At 30.7% G+C, this 24,049-nt stretch overlaps 3 protein-coding genes across 3 annotated transcripts; 2 read left to right on the top strand and 1 right to left on the bottom strand.

Moving 5' to 3' along the window:
- The first annotated feature begins 794 nt into the window (after positions 1–794).
- On the top strand, positions 795–4,853 carry LOC122631203 (myrosinase 1-like). The gene is made up of 7 exons (XM_043816598.1): positions 795–895; positions 1,505–1,623; positions 1,743–1,876; positions 1,999–2,678; positions 2,763–2,913; positions 3,017–3,258; positions 3,570–4,853. The coding sequence occupies exons 1-7, from the start codon at positions 846–848 to the stop codon at positions 3,718–3,720; spliced, it is 1,527 nt and encodes a 508-aa protein (XP_043672533.1). The 5' UTR covers positions 795–845; the 3' UTR covers positions 3,721–4,853.
- Positions 4,854–5,146: 293 nt separating this feature from the next.
- LOC122631202 (myrosinase 1-like) lies at positions 5,147–8,366 on the top strand. Its single transcript, XM_043816597.1, has 8 exons — positions 5,147–5,233; positions 5,315–5,424; positions 5,794–5,927; positions 6,001–6,334; positions 6,418–6,760; positions 6,873–7,023; positions 7,832–8,073; positions 8,159–8,366. The coding sequence occupies exons 1-8, from the start codon at positions 5,175–5,177 to the stop codon at positions 8,313–8,315; spliced, it is 1,530 nt and encodes a 509-aa protein (XP_043672532.1). The 5' UTR covers positions 5,147–5,174; the 3' UTR covers positions 8,316–8,366.
- Positions 8,367–13,508: 5,142 nt separating this feature from the next.
- Positions 13,509–17,567, bottom strand: LOC122631201 (UDP-glucosyltransferase 2-like). Its single transcript, XM_043816595.1, has 5 exons — positions 16,774–17,567; positions 15,328–15,695; positions 14,992–15,211; positions 14,652–14,871; positions 13,509–14,548 (listed from the first exon to the last, which is right to left on the bottom strand). Exons 1-5 carry the CDS (start codon positions 17,246–17,248, stop codon positions 14,251–14,253), a joined length of 1,581 nt encoding a protein of 526 aa, XP_043672530.1. The 5' UTR covers positions 17,249–17,567; the 3' UTR covers positions 13,509–14,250.
- Positions 17,568–24,049: the final 6,482 nt, after the last annotated feature.

The following is a 24,049-nucleotide window of genomic DNA, read 5'->3' on the forward strand; positions in this document are numbered from 1 at the left end:
TTTCAATGTGGCAGGCAAGTCCTTTTAGAAACTGAGCGCATTATTCTTTGCCGTCAGCATCCTTTTTCGCTTTTAATTTCTCGTAAAGGTGAAGATGAGGAAGCAGGAAAGAAGGATGAAGGACGAAGGTAAATGGGTGATGGTGAAACAAAATGCAAGGCGCGATAAAAGACTCAACGGGAATGGTGGTGCATGGTGACGATATCCCGAACAACCAAGAGACTTCGTTCCATCTCGTACTCTACCTCTGATAAAGAATCTTAATTTGTTTTCAACCTTTTCTCTTTTCTCTAGAGAGTCAGCTGCCGAGCATGATAAACGAAAGGAAGAAAAAGAGGGAGAGAAAGAAAAATGTCTGCCAATGAGTATTATATTTCAATCATCTTTGTATTTTTGTAAGACAAAGTTAATATCATGGAAATTTGTAATTACGAATTTACGTTTTACACGATGATCGATTACAAGCAGTCATGTTTAATGACGAATGAAATTCTTCTAAATATTTTTAAATGCTTCTTCGAGGAATAATATTATTTGTATTGTTTATCTACATTCATAATCGCAAACGATTCGATAAACTATTCCAATCTATGTAGAAGTAATTAAATTCATAGATTTATTCTGTTATTTTAATGTATTTAATTCCTTTAAATTGTAAATATTATATTTATTTATAAATAAACATAAGTAACAACAACAGAATATCTTAAAATTTCTTTTTAAACTGATAAGATATACTTGGTTAGTCGTATTAAATCATCTTGATAACCTCTATGAATACAGTTCATCTAAGTTTCATTAACTTGAGACGTTACTGAAACAATGTTAACAGTTAAACGAAAGACATGAAGCTCATCACTTCGACCCAATTTATTATTCTCTTTGTTTTCATCATGTAAGTTTATTATCTTACTTAATAAAGACAATTTTATAAAAATAATCAAGATTTATTAGCTTCATGTTATTGTCGATTAGAAAGATACAAGCAAAGAAAATTATTGTAATCTAAAATTAGCTTCATATTATTGCCGATTAGAAAGAAACGAGCAAAGAGAATTATTATAATCTAAAATTAGCTTCATGTTATTGTCGATTAGAAAGAAACAAGCAAAAAAAGAATTATTGTATTCTAAAATTACTTTCGTGTTATTGCAATTGGAAAGAAACAAATAAAAAGAATTATTGTAATGTAAAATTTCGTTTGATATTAAAATCATAACACATTAAGACTAGTTCGAGCATTTTTATCTAACTTATTGAATATTAATTAGGTTTGGGAAGAATCTACAGAAAAGAAAAGACTGCACCGCAAATTAAACTCCTTCAAAAATCGGATTTTATTGAAATTTCCGGACGATCGATACACGATAAAATACTTACTAGTTCAACCAACGAAATTCTAAAGTCTCTTTTCACGCTTCTTCTTCTTCTTCTTCTCTCTCTCTCTCTCTCTCTCTCTCTCTCTCTCTCTCTCTCTCTCTCCCTCTGTCTTTTTCTCTTTCAGATCCACGCAGGGGACCAACTTGTCGGAGGAGAATGAGGAATACCTGAGGTTCCCACCGAACTTTCTCTTGGGTGCTGCGACAGCAGCATACCAAATCGAAGGAGCTTGGAACGTTAGCGGTAGGTCTTTTAAATTCAAATCTGTCAGTCTGTGACTACATCTTCGAAACTTTTCCAACTTATCTTCTTCTCTCTTTCTCTCTCATGTTTTCTATCTCTTTTGTGATACAAAAACATAGACAAAGGAGAAAGTGTTTGGGATCGATTCTCTCACGAAAGAAATGGACGTATCGTCAATAACGATACCGGTGATATCGCTTGTGATTCGTATCATAAATTTAGAGAAGATGTATCTCTGATGAAACAACTTGGGGTAAGCGTGAAATATTGTTGCATAATTGAATTACAAATATTAGAGATCATCTTAATTAAGATTTCTAAACCACGATTATTGTTTTATCTTTGATTTTTTAAATTTCATATTGTACTTAATAGATAAAGGCCTATCGTTTCTCTTTAAGCTGGCCACGAATATTGCCAACTGGTTTTTCTAATAAAGTTAGTAAAGATGGGATTGCTTATTATCATAATCTTATCGATGAATTGTTGGCTAACGATATCGAGCCCATTGTAACACTCTATCACTGGGATCATCCTCAAGTGATCGAAGATGCTGGTGGATGGTTGAATCCATATGTGATCGATTGGTTCGTAGACTATGCTAGAGTCGTTTTCAAAGAATTTGCTCCAAAAGTAAAGAAATTCATAACACTGAACGAACCATCGGACAGCTGTATTTTCATTTATACTACGGGAATTCATGCACCCTCTAAATCGTTTTTACACGGCATTGGGGAATATATTTGTGCAGAGAACATGTTAAAGGCTCATGCTCGTGTTTATCGAATGTATCAGAAAGAATTCAAAGATATTTACAATGGCTCATTGGGTATCAATGCTCATTCAAGAAATTTTTTTCCAAAGCATGAAAATGATTCTGAATCAGTAGAAATAGCGTTTCAATTCTCAATAGGTTGGTTACTTCATCCTATATTTTCTGAAAAAGGTGATTATCCTGATATAATGAAAAAATTGATTGCTATAAAGAGTCAAGAACAGGGTTATCCACGATCTCGATTACCCGAACTTGGAGCTAATTGGGTGGATTATATTCGGTAATTAATCAAAATATTCGATATTAATCAAACATTGAAACTGTAATTGATTACAAGAATTTCTTCATTTATTTCTTTATTCAGCGGTACTTCTGATTTTTTATCAGTAAATCACTACACTTCTACGATAGTTGAACGGGGAGACGACAAATTAGAACCTTCATTCTATAACGATCAAGGACTGATACATGAACAAGATCCTACTTGGGAAAGTACTGTTTCTTCGTGGTTGAAGGTGAATTTATCTAATCTAATCTAATCGCATTGTTATAATCGCAATTCAAGCTAAAAATTTTAATACTTTTACAGATGAATATTAATATGTTCTTTACTTTTAGATTGTACCAGAAGGCTTTGGTAACATTCTTAGAAAATTAGCAATTGAGTATAATAATCCGCTCATATACATTACGGAAAATGGTGTTTCCGACGAAAATACTCTTGACGATGATAAGAGAGTGACATATTATCAGAAATACTTAAAAGAGATGCTTGTTTCTATACATCGAGATAAAGTTAATATTAAGGGTTATACATTATGGTCTTTAATAGACAGTTTCGAATGGTCAAGTGGATATAGGTAAATTGAAATCATTCAACTGCAATTTGAGTATTTCAATTAATAGAACGTGATTTATATAGAAAGTTACTAGAAATAATAAAATTAACGCAACTAATTAGTAATTAAATTTCAAAATATAGAAAGATATACAAGCATGTACACATATGACAATATATTTTAACGATAGTAATATATAATAATATATAATTATATTAACAAAATATATTATCATACGAAAATGTCATAATATCAAACAAAGATAAATTGGTATTAGTTCTAATACTGGGAAGTCGGAAAGGAAGATAAATTACAATCATTCTATTTTTCAGCCAAACATTTGGAATCGTTCATGTGAATTTCACCGATCCGGAAAGGAAGAGAACATTGAAAAAGTCTGCTCATTGGTGGCGAGAAGTAATAAAATATGGAAGCTTGAAAATACGCTCCCTTGAAAATGGAAATTCCACGCTTGGAATGTAAATCTTCATAAAGGAGACTATATTTTTAAATTACTAATAGCGAATGTGAAAGAGAATAACAGAAGAGAATCAAAGTTAACATTTCAGATTTTCATTGCTTTGAACATTGTTCAAATCAATTAAAAGGACATTCGTAAAAGTAGTAGTTGTTATTCATGATCATTCAACTTTATAAATATTTCAGTTAAATTTGCTTTATAATGAAACATGGAATGCAACAACTGTCTTTTCGATAAATATTCGTATATTTAATACTACGTTAGCAAATTCGACTTATAATAGTTTGACCATCAGGCTTAGCAGATGGGAATATGAATTTACATTATTTTATGGAAAATTTTGTACTGTCATTTAAATAAATAGATATTCATTTATATGACGGTACAAAATTCAATAAATTCTTAACTTATCGTTACGTTCTCGATTTTACATTTGAAAACGTTAGAGATAAAGAATTCTATAAACCGCTAAATGGAAGCACGGAAATAAAAAAGTTTTTAAACTATATCGATATAAATGTATTGATTATTTGGATGCTCGATATGCTGAAAAACAGATGATACAATATACAATAGCATATGAGACGATGTAAGTGGGAGAAATTTTTAATTCGGTGAAAATAAACGACCTTCAATAAATACAAAAAAATATATAAGTATGTAAACATAAGAATGGAAAGTTGGGAAGCAAGATAAAGAGAAAGCGATATAAAAACAGAAATACATTACGATAAATATGTCAAAACATATTTCACAATAGATATGACAAAACATGTTTATAATTTTATATTAAGATAGAATACATTTTTATATGAACAATAGAATGCATAGATATATGTTATAAGCAAATTATTTTCTTTAATACTTATTTTTAACCAGATTCATTAGTTAGGAATTCATTAACATCTTCATTCGAAAACTTCATTACACTTTTGTGAATTAAAAATGTGTGTAAGTGGAAACTTTAAAATTCTTATCGATTTAACAAATCTTATCAATTTACATATCTTTTTCTCTTTTTATCAATTAATATAGATAATTATAAGATTCTTTCAGATAATAAACCGGTATTATATAACACTGATTACTTTTGACTTAGATATTTATACAATAATAAAATGAATAATTTATACAATAATAAAAAAAAAGTAATTTGTTCAAAAAAATTTATATATCTGCTATTACTGTTCTTTAAATAACATTTTTTGAATTGATTATAATAAATTTTTGATTATAAGTTTTTGTTGAATAATTATTTTAGGTAATAATTAATTTTGAATTCCAGCAGAGTAGATTATATTTTTTTAAAGGAAAGATATATTATCTTCGGCTAATTATAAGATAAAACAGCTGAGTTGGGATGTTGATAACAGTGAAATATATATAACCTTCAATATAATCTGCGTGTAGCAGGAAGAGTTATTATTACATTGTTAGTTGACCAGTGAACTTCGTAATGATTATTAAATGTTTCTTTTTTTTTAAAGTGATGGTATATATGTTGCTAGTAGCAATGTAGGTACTAATTTCTTATATATCTAATATATATAATATTTTTATATAATATAAATTAATTATGCTTATCTACAATTTTAGATCGATACTGAAACAGACTGAAGCTCTCACGAATGTGGAATTTCCTGATGGATTTCAACTGGGAGTCGCTACTGCGTCTTATCAAATTGAAGGAGCTTGGAACACTAATGGTATTGTAGGAATGAGCATCTTCATATCTTCATATCAAAGGCTTGGACAGCTTAGTGATCTAGATCAGTGGCTCGTAGAGCTAAAGATTCTATTTCAAATTCCATTCCAGACCACTCAAAGATCAAATTTTTTTCGTGATTTCTATAAATAAAATCCTAAAAGTATTAAAAGTGACTAACATCGTTACATCGTTACAAAAATAAATAAAAAAAATCCATTTTTGTGAATTTATTTTAAATCTTAATCATTTTAATCACTACCCATATAATTATAAATCAAATATAATAGTTCCTTTAATGATACAAATATAGAATGGTAAAAATTTATAAATTAATGTATAAATTACATGAGATAATTATATTTTATAGGAAAAGGTGTTAATACATGGGATATATTTACTCACAATGGTGGAGGGGTGATAAGAGACAACAGCAATGGTGACGTAGCCTGTGATTCGTATCACAGATATAAAGAAGACGTGCAGTTAATTAGCGACATAGGTGTATGTATTTAATTAGTTTTAAACTGTAGATAAAATAAAGAGTGAATCGTAGAAGAATTATCGTTAATTTTAGGCGGACTTCTATCGATTTTCACTTAGCTGGTCTCGAATCTTGCCGAACGGTTTTTCTAACGTAATAAACCAAGATGGACTTAATTATTATAAAAATCTTATCGACGAATTACTCGCAAAAGGTATTCAACCACACGTTTCAATATTTCATTGGGATCTTCCGGAAAATATGGAAAAATTAGGTGGTTGGACTAACGAATTAATCATTGATTATTTTGTTGACTACGCAAGAATCGTTTTCAGAGAGCTCGGTCCTAAAGTAAAACTTTTCTATACCTTAAATGAACCAGCTGTATTTTGTGGAGAAGGTTATGGTTTACATACGAAAGCTCCTGGTAAGTCTGAAAGGTAATCAAATAAAAATTTATAGGAATTATATATCTATGTATCAAATGTACGATAAAATTAAATATTTTAGGAAAAAATATAACTGGAATTGGATCTTATTTGTGCATGCACAATGCATTGAAAGCTCACGCCAAGGTATATCATATGTACGACGAAGAATTCAGATCTGAACAAAAAGGATTGATCTCTATCGTCATATCGTCATCCGCGTATTTCGCCAAGAATGAAAATAATTTGGCAGCAGAGGATATAGCCTTCCAATTTATTTGTGGCTGGGTAGGTCATCCAATTTATTCGAAAACTGGTGATTATCCCCAAGTAATGAAGAATCGTATAGCAGAAAATAGTAGGATTCAAGGATACTCGAAATCAAGATTGCCTGAATTCACGCCGGAATGGATTGAATATATACGGTAGATATGTATTTACATATGTATGAATTATTTTAATTGATGAATGATATTACAATAATTTAACACTATTATATTCACGATAACACATGCTTCAATATATTTTTTAACGCAGAGGAACTTCAGACTTTTTTGCCTTAAATCATTATACTTCTAATCTCGTTGAAATTGTACCGAAGGGACCGAACGATACTTGGTATAGAGATAGCGGAATTAAATTCAGCTACGATCCGAAATGGCCATCCTCTGGTTCGTCATGGTTAAAGGTCAACTTTAAACGATATCTTTATAAACACTAATTCGTAATTCTAATATATTGTCATAAAGAGATTTTCTTTCGATCGAACTATCTATCGAACACATTTAACGATTTTTTTTCTATATTTTTCTTTTTCTTTTCTTTTTTTCTTTTCTTACTCGAGATATACATTTTCTGCAATTAAATGTAACGATTATCAGAAGTCTCTTCTTATGAATAATTTATACATATACATTATATAGTACATAATTCATGGATGATGTTTAACCCGTGGAAGAACGCTCGAAGCTTGATCATGATTGTATGCTTGTTATAAACAAGATTTCCACAGTATAATTGTTCATAATTGATTCTTTGTTAAGCAGTGCGAGTGTATTCGATGAAAAGAAAATTGATATCAAAGGGGAATAGAAAATCAATAGTATAGTTTTTAATAGATACACTTCTCGACCGTGAACCTGATAATTTTTATGACATTCAACTTTGACTTTTCATGCCACGATACTAATAGCTTCTTCTTGATAAATTTATTGAATATTTAATGAATTTTCTCTTTGATAAAATAAAAATAAAAGTAATCGGATCTCATACTTCAAGAATATCTATCATTTTGTTAATATATTTAACATTTATAATATTTTCTGTTAATTTAAGATTTCGATGAATATTACAATGAAACTTTATCGATTTCTCTCATTTGTCAAATAAAAAATTACTAATCTTTGAAGTAAATTATAAGTAAATAGACTTACAAAACATACTGAATTGTAGTACCGTGAATGGACAGTGCTGAAAGTCTGAAATTTTGTTTTTAGATAGTTCCTGAGGGATTTAGAAAGATTCTTAATGCGATAAAAAATGAATACAACAATCCACCGGTTATTATTACGGAAAATGGTGTTTCCGACGATGGTAAATTGTCGGACAAAATAAGAATTAACTATTTTTCTGAGTATCTCAAGGCTATGCTGCAAGCTATATACGAAGATGGTTGTAACATCAAAGGTTATACAGTTTGGAGTTTGATAGACAATTTTGAATGGGAAAATGGTTACATGTAATATTTATTACTAATTTAAAACAAAAAATAAAAATTATTTACTTTTAGTATTTTTTCAAATGTTTGATACTTTTTGTTTCAGTGAAAAGTTCGGTCTTGTCCAAATTGATTTCGCATCTCCCAACAAAACGAGAACTCCCAAAATGTCAATGGAGTGGTATAAAAACGTAATTAAACAACGAAAAATAACTAATTTTGCACCAAATACAAACGAATACGATGTCGTATCTGTTCGTTAATGGAAAATATGTATTTTTTTTTAAGTAAAATATTATAATTTGTTATTATAATATACTTTTAAATTATTCATATTTATTAAACTGCAAATATTATACTGAAAAAAAGAATGTTCTATATGTATGTATTACATAATGTTATACATTTGTTATATAATAAATATACTTCACGATATATTATGTATGTTTCACTGAATCAGACTAATATCTTTTAAGTATCTTTCGTTGAAATTCCAAGTTATTATGATTTGGAGAAATCATAAATTTAATTTGTCGATAATAATCTAAAATGTTGGACATATATATGTATTTGACATGATTTATTTCCTCTATCTAAGCATCACTGTATATCAGCATCTACAATCAGCATCTACAGCAATAGTATACAACATGTGTGATTGATCATTAAAGATAAAATCTGTCCTTAGAGAAAACTCGATTAGCGCTTGATTATAAATTTCAGCGAACAAATATTGCATTTGAAAGATGACCTTAATATATCATTATATGTTATCTAGTCTTTAGTATTTGCATTTATCGATAAATTTGTCCATATCAGCTGGTACTACTGTCTTTATTCAAGTATATTATATAATCGTTAGGAAGTGACAAAAGAGAAAGTAGACGGTAAACTTCGTTAGTCAACTAGGAAATGAAATTCCCATCTTCGATTTCCGATGAAAACAGAAAAGTGAAGGAAGAAGATGAAACAAAAAAGATTTAATCTCCGTCATCGTACTGAGAAGAAACGTTTTAAATCGAGTTGAGACCGATCTTCCGATTAACGAGCTAAATGTTTGCCGAATCGGACGACGAATCTTTGTAACTTTCTGTCTTTTTCCGGGTTCTATTCGCAAGCTTTTTATAACTATTATTATTTTTCATAAGAAATGCTAAGAATACGAAAGAATATATTGAATTATTTTCATTATTCTTTGACATATTACTATATAATATTTCTATTAAATAACAATTGTGAAACATTTCAAATTCGTCTTTTATTTTTAATTTTAAAATATAATTATAAATTTAATTAAATAGTAATTTAATGTAAAAGAAGACTTTAAGGATATTTATCATTCCTAGTTTTAGACAATAGTGAGTCTAGAAATAAGTCAATAACAATAATAGTAATCATCCATACTCGAATCATAAATAATAATTAAATTGCAGAAATTATGTGACTTGTGCTTAATCGTTGATGATAAATTGAACTTGCTAATCACTAACACCTGTTTACTATTAGAATTGAACGTATGTGTAACGTCTATGTGTGACGTTATCGTCACTAATCAAGTATTACTAATTTATGCAGAACTATGCTAGCCATTAAGACATATTGACAACTCACTTATCATAAATGGTTTAACAATTTTCATAGTCAATTAGAACGTTTAAAAATTATCCAACATTTCCCAGTCTGATTACCTTAGAAATTAGTATAATTACTTGGAAATTAGCTTACTAATGGCGACAATAATTAATGGCCGTCGACAAGTCACCATGGGTGTAAGTGCGAAATTCTACATCGATTAGCGCTTTCTCTTCCTTCTCCTCTAACGTTCCTTAGCAACGTACCCTAATCGAGTGGAATGCATTAATATCTATTGAGTAAGCCTCTTAACTAACAGTATTCTCGCATGCATGAAGGAATGAGTGTGAACAAAAATGATATGTCTCGAGTGGATAAAGAGTGTATAGGCAAAGCAATATGCGTGATGTGAAGGAAGAATGTTATATACAAAAGACAATCAATTCTAAGAATGAATAATAAGGCAATGATCCATATGGATGTAAATTTATCGCGAGTTGCTCACGAAAGTATTTCTTGCTAATAAATACTGTGTTTAAGAGTAATTACATATTTGAAAACGATTACGTTGTAACATGCTCTCAAACGGAAACAAAGGAATGTTATTATCAAAGAGCTCTCTTAGAAATATGAATCGGATTTATATTCTAACAGTAGCTATCAGAGAGTAGTAATACGAAAATGCCTGCAAGAAAAAAATGAAGTAAATATGAGACTTTCGAATTAATGACAATATATGAAGTAAATTCAATATTGAACCGATAAATTTGGACGTTATCTCACGCTTATTATACAAAACAAATTGCAGAAAATATAAACGTAGATAAATATGAACAAATCTCAAATGAATATAATTCTGCGAGTTCTATCTGATAGTAAGCTCTCAATGTACATGCTTATCTAAAAGTAAACATTCTCGAAGTTGTTTTCAAATGGATTTGGAAAATTTATTTGCTCTGAAGTAAATGAAGTAGTAATTATAAAGGAACTCTTAAGTGAACGACTACTTTTAAGAGAACAATGTGATAAGAATATTTGCATGTATATACAAACAACAAGCGATAAGAGATTGTGAATGAATGAATGATCTTTGAATGATAATAAGTACAATCATAGTTAAATAATCAAAGACTATAGAGATCAATCAAATTTAAAATCAAAGGGTATAGTATTAAGTCAGAACTGAAGAATCAAAAAGTACTAAACTATAGAGCTAAAGTGCTCTTACTAAACTAAAGAGTCCGATACACATATATTAGAGTTATATTTTAAATATACCCTTTATTTTAAATAGTATATATTTTTTAAAATTAAACTGAAATCATATATTTTTGTTAAATAATCATCACTAATTAGAATAAATAATACAGAATACTATAGAATCATCTGTTGATCATATCTAGAAATTGGTTCAACGAAATTATTATATGAGAAAGAATGAAGAAAAAGGTTTCATTTTTGAACGATGATACATATAATCTTACAGTGTGCTATATTTTCTTTACCCGAATTTAACAACTCAATTTTTTTTTAAATGATTATCACGAAATAAAAGAACAATACATTTTAGATCTTTTATATAAAGATTATAGAAATATACATACATTATATGTATATAGTGGTAACTGCACATTAAAATTAATTTTTAAACTAGAAAAAACGATGAAAATGATTAAACAAGGAAGAAGTTAAATAATACAATGAATCAACGAGAGGAATAGTTGAATTTATGAGAAAGAAAATAGATTGAATCTCGTATCACGGAATAAGGAGTTAAACAAAAGCTCTCTACAGACATACGAGAGAGAAAGAGAGGCCATTTTCGTTTATATAGCTTTCTGTTGCGGTTGCAGCTGGCGGGTAAGAAAAAAGAAAAAGAGTAAAAGGGTTTAGGAAATAACAGATCGTGCTTCGGCAAGCAAAATCTCGCGTAATTATCTTGGGTAACACTATACACGTATCCATATCACGTTCGTCGATGCCTCGGGCGACAGCTACAAAATCGCTCCACCAAAAAATTTACCACAGAAGATAGTATAGCACTTTGGATTACACCGATTCTATAAGACAATATGTTCTAGAAAATCCACAAATACTGAAACGTGTTTCTTTTAAATTTTGAACTTAAACAGATGGACGAAATTTATTTTAAATGAAACTTATTTTAAAAACCTAAGATCTTGTTGGAAATTATTATATGGATAATGATGAGTGTATCCAATAAGTGAAAGTACATTCATTCGTTTTTTTCCACGTTTATTCTAAATTGATGCTTTTATCGTCACCGCAAAATTGAATTACATTTCTACGATGTAATATCTATATAATTACATTATAGGCTATTAAATTTAACCATGGTTACCGAAAACGAATCGAATATCTACAATTCCATACCTCTGTAAATCAACTAACCACATCGTGTATACCACATAAATGAAATCAACGTCGAATGTACAGTAATTATTTGTCATGTCTATTTATTTACTCGATTGTATCACACTTGGCTGATTTCACGTAATAACGTCCATTGATATAAAAGAAAAAATTCATCCTATAAAAATATACAACATTTGCAAAAGATATTAACAAAGACCGAAAAAATCGAACGTCGTTTATCTTTTTTAATATGATATCAAAATAACAACATGAACTCTTTCTCGAGGCATAACTTCTCGTTTTACAATTAAACCGAATCAAATTAAAGTTGCTATTTGTGAACCGCAAAAATAAACAAAAAGAAGATGAAAAAGAAAGAAAGAAAGAGAAAGAAGAAGACACAATCGTCTTCGCCCGTAGTAATTGTGAAACTTTTTCCATAACGACACGCAAACAACAGGCGTTTAAATTGCACCAAACGAAATCATGGTATAGCTTTACTTCTTTCCTTCTTTATCTCTTATTCTTTCACTTCCTTAATTTTCTCTCTATTTTCTTCTTTCGCGTAAATACTTTCGTCGAGTCAGCCACCACTTTATTTGTGATCTTTCAGTTGATCTTCGCGACAAATAACTTTCGCGCCATTATCGGTTCATGACATTTAAGCGAGCCCTTTAAAGATTTTCATCTTTCGTAAGATGGATTTAAAGATAAGGAAAGAAAGAAAGCGAAAGGAAATACTGTCGAGCGAAGAAACGATTAAATCCTTCTAGAAGGTGAATTTCGAGTGAAGCCCTTTATACATATCTTCTTTTCTCTCTTTGGTCTCAATGTTCTTTTCTTTCTCTCTTTCTTTCTTTCTTTCCTTCTGATAACCTCTCGGGAATGCTACATCAAGAATAAAAAAGGATTTCTACTGATAATGGTACGGAGAGTTCCTAGCGAAAGGATAGAGTAAACGACACGGACATTGGAAATCTTTTGATACGCCTCTTCGTTTCTCTGTCGCTGTCACATCGTAAAATCTTCGATGCCGGAGTTACGACGATCTCCCTTGCGTCTTCCTACATCGTTTTTACTTTTACTTACACTTTCTCTCGCTCTTTCTCTCTCTTTATTTTTCTATCTCTCTATCTATCTATCTATCTTTCTTTCTTTAGAAAATTTTATCGGGGAGGTTAAATTGTTTTCGAAGCGTAATCCACGATGATAAATTGAAAAAATAAATTTTACTTGTACGAAAAGATTTCATTGCTTTTTCTTATCTCTCTCTCTCTCTCTCTCTCTTTCTTTTTCTTCCTCTCTTCCTCTCTCTCCTCCCCCTCCTCTCTCTCTCTCTTCCTCTTTCTTCATTTCCATCTTCTTTTTGTCTTATATACAAATACTCTTTGACGAAGAAGCATTGTAATCGAAGCATTGTAATCTTACAGTCCAATTTAGAATTTTATCGATTTGAATCATTTGATTTGTAATGGAACTTTTTAATAAAACTTAAGAAAATCAGCTCATTTCTCTTTCTTTGATCTTTATCTTCTCTTTATTCGGTAGATTAAAAGAAAAATTCATTCCTCATTATGTATATTGTGTGTTATTTATATGCAAGAAAATATAAATGCGATGTAATCATTAAATAAATTTATAAAAATAATTCGAATTCAACATTTTGAAGTTCATGAAATTTATACGCATCATGTAGCATATATTACGATAAGTAATATCAATATGTTAAATGATGGAAATTGTATAGTCTTTTCTTGCAAATTAACTAGCACTTAACATATTCTTATGTAACTATGGAAATTTTCATGGACGCGATGAGTCAATTTTCCCGATGATTTTATCTATAACTTCATCATTTTTCTGGAATATAGTTTGTAAATGATAACATTCTTGTACAAATTTCCAGTGCTTTACCAAATATAACCGTCCTTTTCGCATAGTCGCAATGGCCCCGTTTTTCTCGATACGTTGTGTCTCATGAAATTTCTATGCGATCGATAAACCGACGCTTGGCGCTTGCGTATGATAACAGAATTTTTATAAAATTCATTAAAATAAAAATGAAATATTATTAAATAAATGATATGAAGATAACACTAGAGCCTTTTATATATGTTAATTTCAGTTTCTATATTTTCTTGCCGATTCCGCCTGCTATCTTATCTAAAAAGTTCAAAATTCATGTGTATATATATATATATATATATATATATATATATATATATTATTTTTTCATTTATGTTCATTTAATTAATTTTTTTTCATCTTTTTATCTGTCACTGATGTTATGTAATATTTTATAATAACTAGTAGTATTTTATAAACGATATATAAGCTAAGGAGAGCGATGATAAACAATACAATAGATAAAAAGGCGATGACATCAGTGTCGTATCTTTGATACCAAGGTTCATCCACAATACTAGAACGCAGATGAGGCGCACCTTTGTGACGAATAACATATTCTATCCACCAAATGACCTTCTTCAAGTTAGAAAGTGGTTTATCTTCAATGCATTTCTTAAGATTCATCATATTTTCTTTATAACTGAAGAAGAAATATTATTATTACCCTTTATCCTTCTCTTATCAGAGAAATTTACTTAAAATTTCTCTGATTTTTAGAGAGCTTGTTATAATTATAAATTTACCTTTTGTTATTTAAGACCTCTATAATTGCTTCGTTTAAAACTTCTCTCGTAATTTCTAAAATATCGACTTTCTTGCATACCCCTAAACTCACCATCTTATTAACTTGCATGTCTTGATCAGCTAATACTGGTATTCCAACAAGAGGTACACCAGAATATACAGCTTCTTCCGTACTTTGAAGTCCACCTTGATAAATGAACAGCTTCAAGTTCGGATGTGCTATATTTTCATTTTGTAACATATAAAATGCAAAGATGTTAATTATTATCCATAGGATATATAAACTCGTAACGATGAAAGATATTGAAAAATCACTTCTAAATCACTAAATTATATTACCTAAAATCTCCTGTTGTGGAAACCATTTTGCAATATAAATATTGTCAGATATTTTTCGAAAATCTTCCGTAAATTTCCACACAACCTTTACCGGTAAATTTGATAAAGTATTGAAAAATATATTTTTTAAATTTTCTGGGAACATGTCTGGATGTACGTTTGTTCCAAGGCTAACATAAATGAAACCATTCGATGCATTATCTACGAATTCTTGTAATGCCTAGAAAGATTTAATATCTATTATACTTGACTTAAAACTAACTATGATGAAAGAGAACATGTCGGAACACTGTAATAAAAGAAAGAAAGTATTGAATGAATTACACAAAAAATTACCTTCGGCAAAGGTTTCAAATTATTTCTTATATGTAAACCACCAAAATGTATAATATTGGGAACGTTGGGCCTGGTATATGAAATTTCTTCTTGCTGATTAACAAGTATGATACTCATGTTCTTTTGTAATTCTATGATAGAAGGTATATTATCTAGATATTTTTCTGCAATTTCTTGTTGCGGTTTATAGAATATGTTATGACAATCTACGTGTATGTGCCACCATGTTAAGATGTAATTCCATACTCTTGTCCAAAAGGCTATATTCGGACCAGTGACGTTAATATCCCAGGTTGAAGGATGCGATGGTAACAATGGATTACCAAAAGCAAAATGAGACATTTGCAAAAAGCCTAATGAATACGTACCTATACACATATTATAGAATTGTCAAAATTTAATAGATGGAAAATAAAAATAAAGATTTAAGACAAGAAAAATTTTTTGAGTCCTTTTAACAAGATCCTTATTCCGAGATATGAGATACAAAATGAAAACGAATTTGAAATTTAATAGAAACACAATAGAAATACGACAATAAGAATTGTTTTAAAATTTCATTCAAAATATTTTAAAATTTTATTATTTATAATTATATTAGTAATAAAAAATATTAATTTTGCGTTACCTTTTCTTATAAAAAAAATCATAACAAATTATTTATTATAATATTAATTACCTTATCCACTCATTATATCAAATTATATAAAATCGAACGTAAAATTTTTCAAACAAGGCTTTACTAATTTTATTACAGAACTTTATGAAAAATATTTAGCAAATAATAAAAGTATATATAAAAATGAATAAGTATTTTTCTAGCTAGAGTAGATATATCGTAGAGTAGATATGAGATTAAAATAATTTTAACTTCATTCTATAAAATTATCTAAAATAATATTAACTCTATTCTATAAGAAGAAAATAATCTTAATAGGACCTATAATACAAATATTATTTACATAATTTTTCAATTAGTAGACGTAAAATGATTCCTTTCAGAATACAATTTTCCTACGAATTTTATAAGAATCATAATAAAACTCATCGATTCTTATCATACCTTATCATATCATTAACGACAAAGTCCTGTGTCATACATGCTTATATAAGAATTAGTAAGTTTCTTCTAAATAATTATTGAAAAAATACTGATAAAAATGTTAAATTGTTAGGGACAAAGGTTTGTTTAAAAAAATGTCGTATTCTTAGTTTAATTACATGTTGAAGTAATTTGCAAATATACACAGTCATGCAATGAATTAATAATTACTGAAACAATTGAATATTCTAAACAAAAAGATAAGACGTTTAACTTATTCGGTTTTCTTTTGACGATAATTTAACTTATTCACAATTTAACTTATTTCTTTTTTCGTAGATTAACAAACTGATATTTAGTCATGTGTACTTCTTTAACTTTTGAAAAAATTTTCCCAAACTTACCTATCAAAGGAGCTTGGAATCTGTGCGCAAAAGCGTAAATGGCCGGCGTTATAATAGCTTCGGTTATGATAAGATCGAATTTTTCGCCACTATCAGGTGTATAGATCTTCTTGAAATCAGGATGATTAAAAATACTTTCGGCTAAAATACTTGATATTTCACAGAAATACATTTTCATGATATTCTGCCACGAGTATTTGCCTTTCATTTCTAGAAAGTTAATACTTTGTATGTGCTTATAATTATAACTAAGGTCTATTTGTCTCAAATTGGTCAGATTCTTTTCGGGGAGTGGATCGCTAGTTACCAAGGTAACATGGTGACCTAATAAGCTCAAAGTTTTCCAGATAGACTGGTAAGCAATTTGATGACTATAAGAAGGAATTGAAATGATAACTAAAATTTTTGCGCTACTACTAAGTCCTACGTTGAGAGTCAAAAGACATGCCACTATAGTAACGATTAATGATTTCATGATTATCTCTTTTTTCTTCTTGACTTTTAAATAAACGCGGTATGATGCTGCAATCGGAGAAAAATAAACGTCTGAATAAAATAGTTCACAGTAGATCCACACAGTCTTGAGAAAACGACTCTTCCGATTGAGTTTCTTATCCACAGGTAGGTATACTACGGCTCGATCGCACTATTCACGATAACAAACTCATTCGAATAACACGTTTTCTATATATACATTGCGTGCTTCAGTGCGCGCGCGTTCCACATGCAATAAGTTCCTATTTCAGAATCTAATCACACCGATACATATACTCAAGTGTCTTCTGACTTATAATTAGTAAATTTTTTACGATTTATCTTTCACAATGATCATCTACTTTGTTTCTACTATCTCACTATCTTTCTAAGCATTATGATTGACTTTAAATGAATTATGATTTCAAAGTTCTTTATTTATGAAACAATTTTAACAATATATCTCATTTATATTTAATTATATGTAATATTATATTTTTATATATATATTATATTTAATTATATATATATAAATATTATAATATATATATATATAAATTTATATATATAATATATATATAAATTATATATATATAAATATTATAAATAATATATATATAAATTTATCAGATCAATCTATCAAATTCCACGAAATCTTTGGAAAGATTTATACTTCCGTAATTAAAGAATTATAACACCTAAGTAACGTCTCGTTATGTAATACGAGTTTATGTCTACAATGTGCTTGTCATCTGAAACTTTCCTCACAATCTTACGTGACTCAGCAAACTGTTGATAAGTGTTTATTTGCAGTGTTTTAATAAAGATTTTATTAACATTATCAACGGACGATTATAATGCGATTTTTTATAGTATCCATATAAAACCGAATTTGGAACGAAATCAAACTATTATTTTTTAAAGAAAACGAATAAAACTCTAACAAAATGCAAGATACACGATTTATCTACAGTCGTAGAGAGTCATTCTTTTTTTACTGAGTTTCCAATCGATTGCGTTTATCCACGGAAGATTGCGTAACAATTCGTTTCTTTCTTTGTACTTTACGCTAGATCGAATTCAAAGACTTTTAGAGCCATTAAAATGGTGTAATTGTAATTCTTTTGGATTCTTCTTTAAGTTTAGTCATAAGAATCTTCACTTTATGACAATTCTTCTACCGGTCATCCTTTTCCAAATGTCAGTTCACATTTTCTTAATGAATTAAAAACTATAAATAAAAAACTATAAATATGTGTTTTCCATTTTTTACATATGACAATTAATAAGCCAGTATTATATAATTACGTGATCTTTATATAAGAGCAATGAAGTCTTGACTATCTAATAATTATAGTCTCTATGTATAATGTTTTCTAAGATATCGCTATATTTTTCAAGTTCAACATCTTTTTTCATTCATTTTTTAAACTTTCATTTTTATTTTAATCCTCCAATACTCTTATCTATTATACGAATGAAAGATACGTCAATTTGCTTGTTCAAATTTATAAGATAAAAATACGTTCATGGTCAATTTACATGGGTATACAACAGACAGTTGAAAATGAAATCGTTTTTTGGGGTAAAGAGTGAAATTCGTTTAAACGGTAATAGTGGGCGGTTCTTTCGAGAGCGTGTTCAACAGAGCGGGCGAAACGAAGAAACTCTGACGAAATAGAGACAGAAGAAACGCCATCGCACCTCTCTATTTTTATATCCGTCCGTTTGTTTTTCCATTCAATCTTGAACGTTCTCTCTGATGCCCGTCAATGTGAACAAGTGACATACAGCGTGTTATCTGTTTCGTTCGAATGTCAACGAAATATATTTTCATCTTTTTTTTTTGTATGCAAATAAAATATATCAATTAAATGTTATCGATATTTTGAAAATGTTCTTTTATATCCAAAAAAAAGTACGTTCACATTATACACGCGAATACATTTATTCGTCTTTGTTATTAACGCGTTAAAATTATTATGAAATCTTCGTTCTCACAAGATTATCATAATTTACATAATTGATGTAAATTTTGGGATAAATGACCTTTAATCGAATACCTAAAATGAAGTTTTATAGTTCCGATTTATATGAAGATCTTAAAATAAATGATAAAATGCACGTTCTCACGCAAGTTTCCATTTCTTCATTATCTCGTCGTTTGTAAAAAGATGAAACAGTTGCATTCGATTTCTCTAAAGGGATAGGATGAGTGAGGAAGAAGGAACGATAGTGAAGCGGAGAATTGGAAAATTTGTCGATGCACGTGCACCAAAAGCGAATCCTACGAGAGCAAACATTTGCCGGCGAATTCGCACCCACGCAGTCGCGTGCGTTTCTGGGTCGGTAGGGTTGGCAAACAGTTGTTCCGATTGCTCGAGAAAAGCCAAATACAAGGACCTCCTCCGGTTTTAGATATTCGTGCATTCGGTTGTACGTAACATACGAGTACGAAAACAGAAAGAAGAGTTTGTAAAAGATAAAGAAAAAGAGAAAGAGAGAGAGAGAGAGAGAGAGAGAGAGAGAGAGAGAGAGAGAGAGAGAGAGAGAGATAAATAGAGAAAAAGAGAGAGAGAGAAAGAGAGAGAAAATTTTGTAAGATATAACTCAAAGTCTTTGATATTTTGCCAAAGTACTATCGATCTTTTCGTTTTCATATCACCGAAGAAATCATGGAGACGCGCTTATATGTGAAAAATGTGGAAGGTACACGTACGGTAGGTCACGTATATGAGTGTGTGCGTTGAAGTGAGAAGAAAAAGAAGCAACTGATGGAAGAAAGGAAGGAAGGAAATGGCATCGTGCGTGCGCAAATCTTAGCGACGAGGAAACATCGAATCGATCATGCTCGCCCGATGGCACTTCCGTTGCGATTTGCCCGCTCAAGCGACACATCTTTGAAATCTTGCATTCTCCTCCTTTTGCCTTCTCCTTCCCATCCTTCTTTACGGTACAAACAGTTTCTACGTCGCGGTAAATTCTCTGGCACGGATTTCTCTTTTGTTTCCCAAGGGATAAACGGAGATATAACGATAACTTTCCAAGAAGTATCTTATCTTTAAGCGTGCAAGTAATTCACGATTCAAAGAATTTACGATATTTTGCGTATCGTAAACTTGTTCGTATATAATTATATTCATTACGATGATTAATTATAACAAAAGATAACGATAGATAATTCATAAAGCTTTCTATTATTAACATGATGTATGTATTAAACGATTTCAACATGACATATGTTACTGAAATTAATACAAATCAAGTAAATCAATGAACTGGATATAACAAATCGTTGAAATTAATTATATCTAATAACATAGCGTATTATACTTTCTTTCTCTTTCTCTCTCTCTCCCTCTCTCTCTCTCTCTCTCTCTCTCTCTCTCTCTCTCTCTCTTTGTCTCTTTCTTTTATTAAGTATGAAACGTTCGCATTGAAATTGAGTTCATCCTGCCTAATACTCATCTAAATCAAAGACTTTATCAGAAGACAAGAATTACGCTCGCCAAACAATTTCAACATTATCGAAAGTGTCATAATTCCGTTGATAGGACCTAAGTTTGATAATAACGGTCGAGACGGTTCATAGTTGAAAGAGATTAGTCGATCCATTCTCTCCCTCTTTCTCTCTCCGTCTTTTTCTTCCCCTAAAATTTAAGAACATACATATATGAGAATAATAATAATAAAATTGTGACATTAATCTTTCCTCATATAAGGGATGATCGATCACTGTTAACATATCCAAAAAAGAACATTGAAGAAACGAGAAAAGCGAATCAGTCTGAGTCCTAACAACGAACCCCTTTATCCTCCAGTTTCTCGTATAATCCTTTCCGTCCACATCCGAAACTAACAGAAAGTATTTATGACTGCCATTCATTTGTTGAATATCCGTAAATTACTTTAAACGCGTAATGGCTCGCTCCACTTTCATAAATTTAACATTTTCACTCCACTTCAGCTGCCTTTACTCTTTAATCTACTTCCTCGAAAATAAATTTGCGAATAGTTTGCCATAATAAAAAACACGAAATTTCTTTCGCGATGGCACTGCTACCTGCGTGACTATTCGCGACGACGACAACGAAGAACTCAAATGGAAAAGAGAAAAACGAACGATAGAGTTTTCGTTTCCACCGTCGAACGAGAATACGAAAGAGAATTCAAAGTTAATTTGACGAAGAATACATCGTCATACTCCATGCTTCCATCGAAATAGATCTGCTTCTCACGTTACGTTTCTTCCGCAATCTACGAATAAGTATATGCAAGAGTTGGAAGGTGAATGAGAAGGAAGATACAGAAAGATCGAAAAAGATAGAGAGAGAGAGAGAGAAAGAGAGAAAATGCATGTCGTATTAGGAGAGTAGAATTCCAAGCATCTCCATGGTAATGACGGAACTCGATTATCCGTAGTCCGTGACATACAGAAATAAATCAAGGCGGAAAGAGAGACGTAGATTAATGTAACCATTTAAAGTTCGTATGCGGAATCAAGCATAAGGCCAAGTACAATTCTTAGTTCTACGTCGCGTAACTTTCCAAGTCTAGTTACTTCTCATTTTCCTATCACTTTCCGTCTTGTCTTCTTTTCCATTTAAACTGCAAGGATTTGCGTAGTGATCGAATGATAAACTTAATGACAAATAATTTACAAAAGAACTGTGACAAATAATTGTCCTGAAATAAAATATATATTTGTAGCAATACTTATTTGGTCTCGAATTATTAAGAATTGAAAAATTCATATTCTACGACCTCAGTGATCTTGATATTAGTTATTATAGTTATATTAGTAAAGGATTTAATGATTATCAACTAGAACACGCGATATGCCTCTCGGGCATTTAGTAAATTAGAAACGATGTATTCTGTTCCCAACCTATACGAGTCTCCACAAACGAATCTCCAAAATGCAATGATATTGAAGTAACTAGGTGAATCTAAATCCACGATGGATCAGCGTTTTCTATATTGGATTGACTGTTTGCATGTCTGAAAACATATCTACTAAATTATATCACGCATGAATCATTCTTTGGACAATGACAAAGTGATAAAGAACAAAGACCTTTAATCACCGCCACTGTATCCTAACATTGGAAAAAGTTTATAATTAATAATTATTTGAAATAATCCGATCACGCGATATACTTACCAAAGAATTTTACTAACTTTAAAAACGTTTAAAAATTCAACATACTTCCTATCTCGCTAATTGTATAATTAATAGTTTCTTGTCGAATATTTTTAATGAAACGTTTAAATTATCGATTTTACGAAAATATACTTCATTAAATTCAAAGTGTATCGAATATGAAATAGGTCGACGTAAAAGTAAATCTGCCGGGAAATGTGGAACGAAGGACGAGGAACGGTCGCAAGATGGCTCAACCATGGTCTATCACGACCGGTAAATCATGCATAATCGTAATTTACACTGCGCATCGTCCTATGTTAATTACAACGAAGCTCCTGGCAGCTCGGATCGCGGTCGAACGAGTTACGAACCGGTGGAGGTTCACAGACCGGTAAAATTTATGAGCTTCAGGACGTAGAGACCTCTCCTCTTCTCTCTCTATATATCTCTATCCCTCTCTCTTTCTCTATCTTTCTCTTTCGTACGAATGTTCCATACCCGTATCCCTCTTATTCTCTATCTCTTTTTTCCGCGTTAGTTTTCTTTTTTTCCATTTCCAACTTCGTGTTTCTCATTTTTTCTATCCCATTCTTGTATTCGCGTATTCCTTCATCCTTTTTCATCCTTTTACTAGCGTTCGCATAGCTCGTGACGTTGCGATATCTCGCAAAGCGAAAGAGCGATGAACAACTAGACGAGAACGTAACGAACGACCAGCGGAGATTTTCCAGCGGCGACCTGGATTCCGACACGAGTTCTTCCTTTGTGGATAAACCAAAAAATATTATTTCGCGTTACCGGTATACTACGAAACAGCCGTCTCCCCACTATCATCTTCTTTCATCCGATTTGTTTGTCCAATATTTTGTGCAAAACTTTTTGGAAGAAGGCCGATGTAAATGTAATAGGGAATTTCAAAGTATGGTACTTGTTTGTCTTTCAGCGCTTGTGTAACAAATAAAAAAGTAACACATGAAAGATAAAATCTCATTAAAAATCATAAACGTTACTCACGTCTCTGCTCGAAATAACTTTTAAATCGAGTGTATAAAGTTTACCACGGCTACAAGTTTATCTTCCTGAAAGCGAGAATACCAATTTCTTTTTCAATTTCGTGGCCTCGAAACAAATATCTACTGCAATAAATGATTTTTAGCGTTCTTGCCAAGACTCGCGTATGAATAGGTGCTTCTCTTCCTTGTCTTTTTGTTTTTCGTAACTCTCTCTCTCTCTCTCTCTCTCTCTCTCTCTCTCTCTCTCTCTCTCTCTCTCTTTCTTTCTACCGATTTTCGTAGCCGCATACACGTAGATGCGAGCTAAACGATTTTCTTATAAAAACTTTCACAGTACGATAACGTACACGCGCGCTTCTAGGCGTACACGTATCGCGCTTGATATCTCGAAATCTTCTACAGCATACGAATTTCACGAAACTTTTCGAGTTATCCTCTTCCATTCGATCGCGAATACAGCGTTTAACTTAAAATATGCAAAATTCCCTGGAGCAAGAGCTTTTCCGGACGTACGCGTTCACCGTTTAATTACGAGGTTTTATGTGCCATGATATCGGGCAGATGCTCCTATACAAGCCGTTTATTATACATACCTACATAAGTTAATGGCAAGCGTGTATTAAAAATTTACGCTTTACTAACC

The sequence above is a fragment of the Vespula pensylvanica genome, chromosome 8 (assembly GCF_014466175.1).
Source record: "Vespula pensylvanica isolate Volc-1 chromosome 8, ASM1446617v1, whole genome shotgun sequence".
Lineage (NCBI taxonomy): Eukaryota > Metazoa > Arthropoda > Insecta > Hymenoptera > Vespidae > Vespula > Vespula pensylvanica.

Coding starts and splice junctions, on each gene's coding strand:
- LOC122631203 (XM_043816598.1), top strand. CDS start 846: ATGAAGCTCATCACTTCGACCCAATTTATTATTCTCTTTGTTTTCATC. Junction 2,914..3,016: donor CTGTTTCTTCGTGGTTGAAG/GTGAATTTATCT, acceptor CTTTACTTTTAG/ATTGTACCAGAAGGCTTTGG. Junction 3,259..3,569: donor GAATGGTCAAGTGGATATAG/GTAAATTGAAAT, acceptor TCTATTTTTCAG/CCAAACATTTGGAATCGTTC.
- LOC122631201 (XM_043816595.1), bottom strand. CDS start 17,248: ATGAAATCATTAATCGTTACTATAGTGGCATGTCTTTTGACTCTCAAC. Junction 15,696..16,773: donor ATTCCAAGCTCCTTTGATAG/GTAAGTTTGGGA, acceptor ATATGTGTATAG/GTACGTATTCATTAGGCTTT. Junction 14,872..14,991: donor TCCACAACAGGAGATTTTAG/GTAATATAATTT, acceptor ATGAAAATATAG/CACATCCGAACTTGAAGCTG.
- LOC122631202 (XM_043816597.1), top strand. CDS start 5,175: ATGATTATTAAATGTTTCTTTTTTTTTAAAGTGATGGTATATATGTTG. Junction 5,234..5,314: donor TATATGTTGCTAGTAGCAAT/GTAGGTACTAAT, acceptor CTACAATTTTAG/ATCGATACTGAAACAGACTG. Junction 6,335..6,417: donor TTTACATACGAAAGCTCCTG/GTAAGTCTGAAA, acceptor TAAATATTTTAG/GAAAAAATATAACTGGAATT.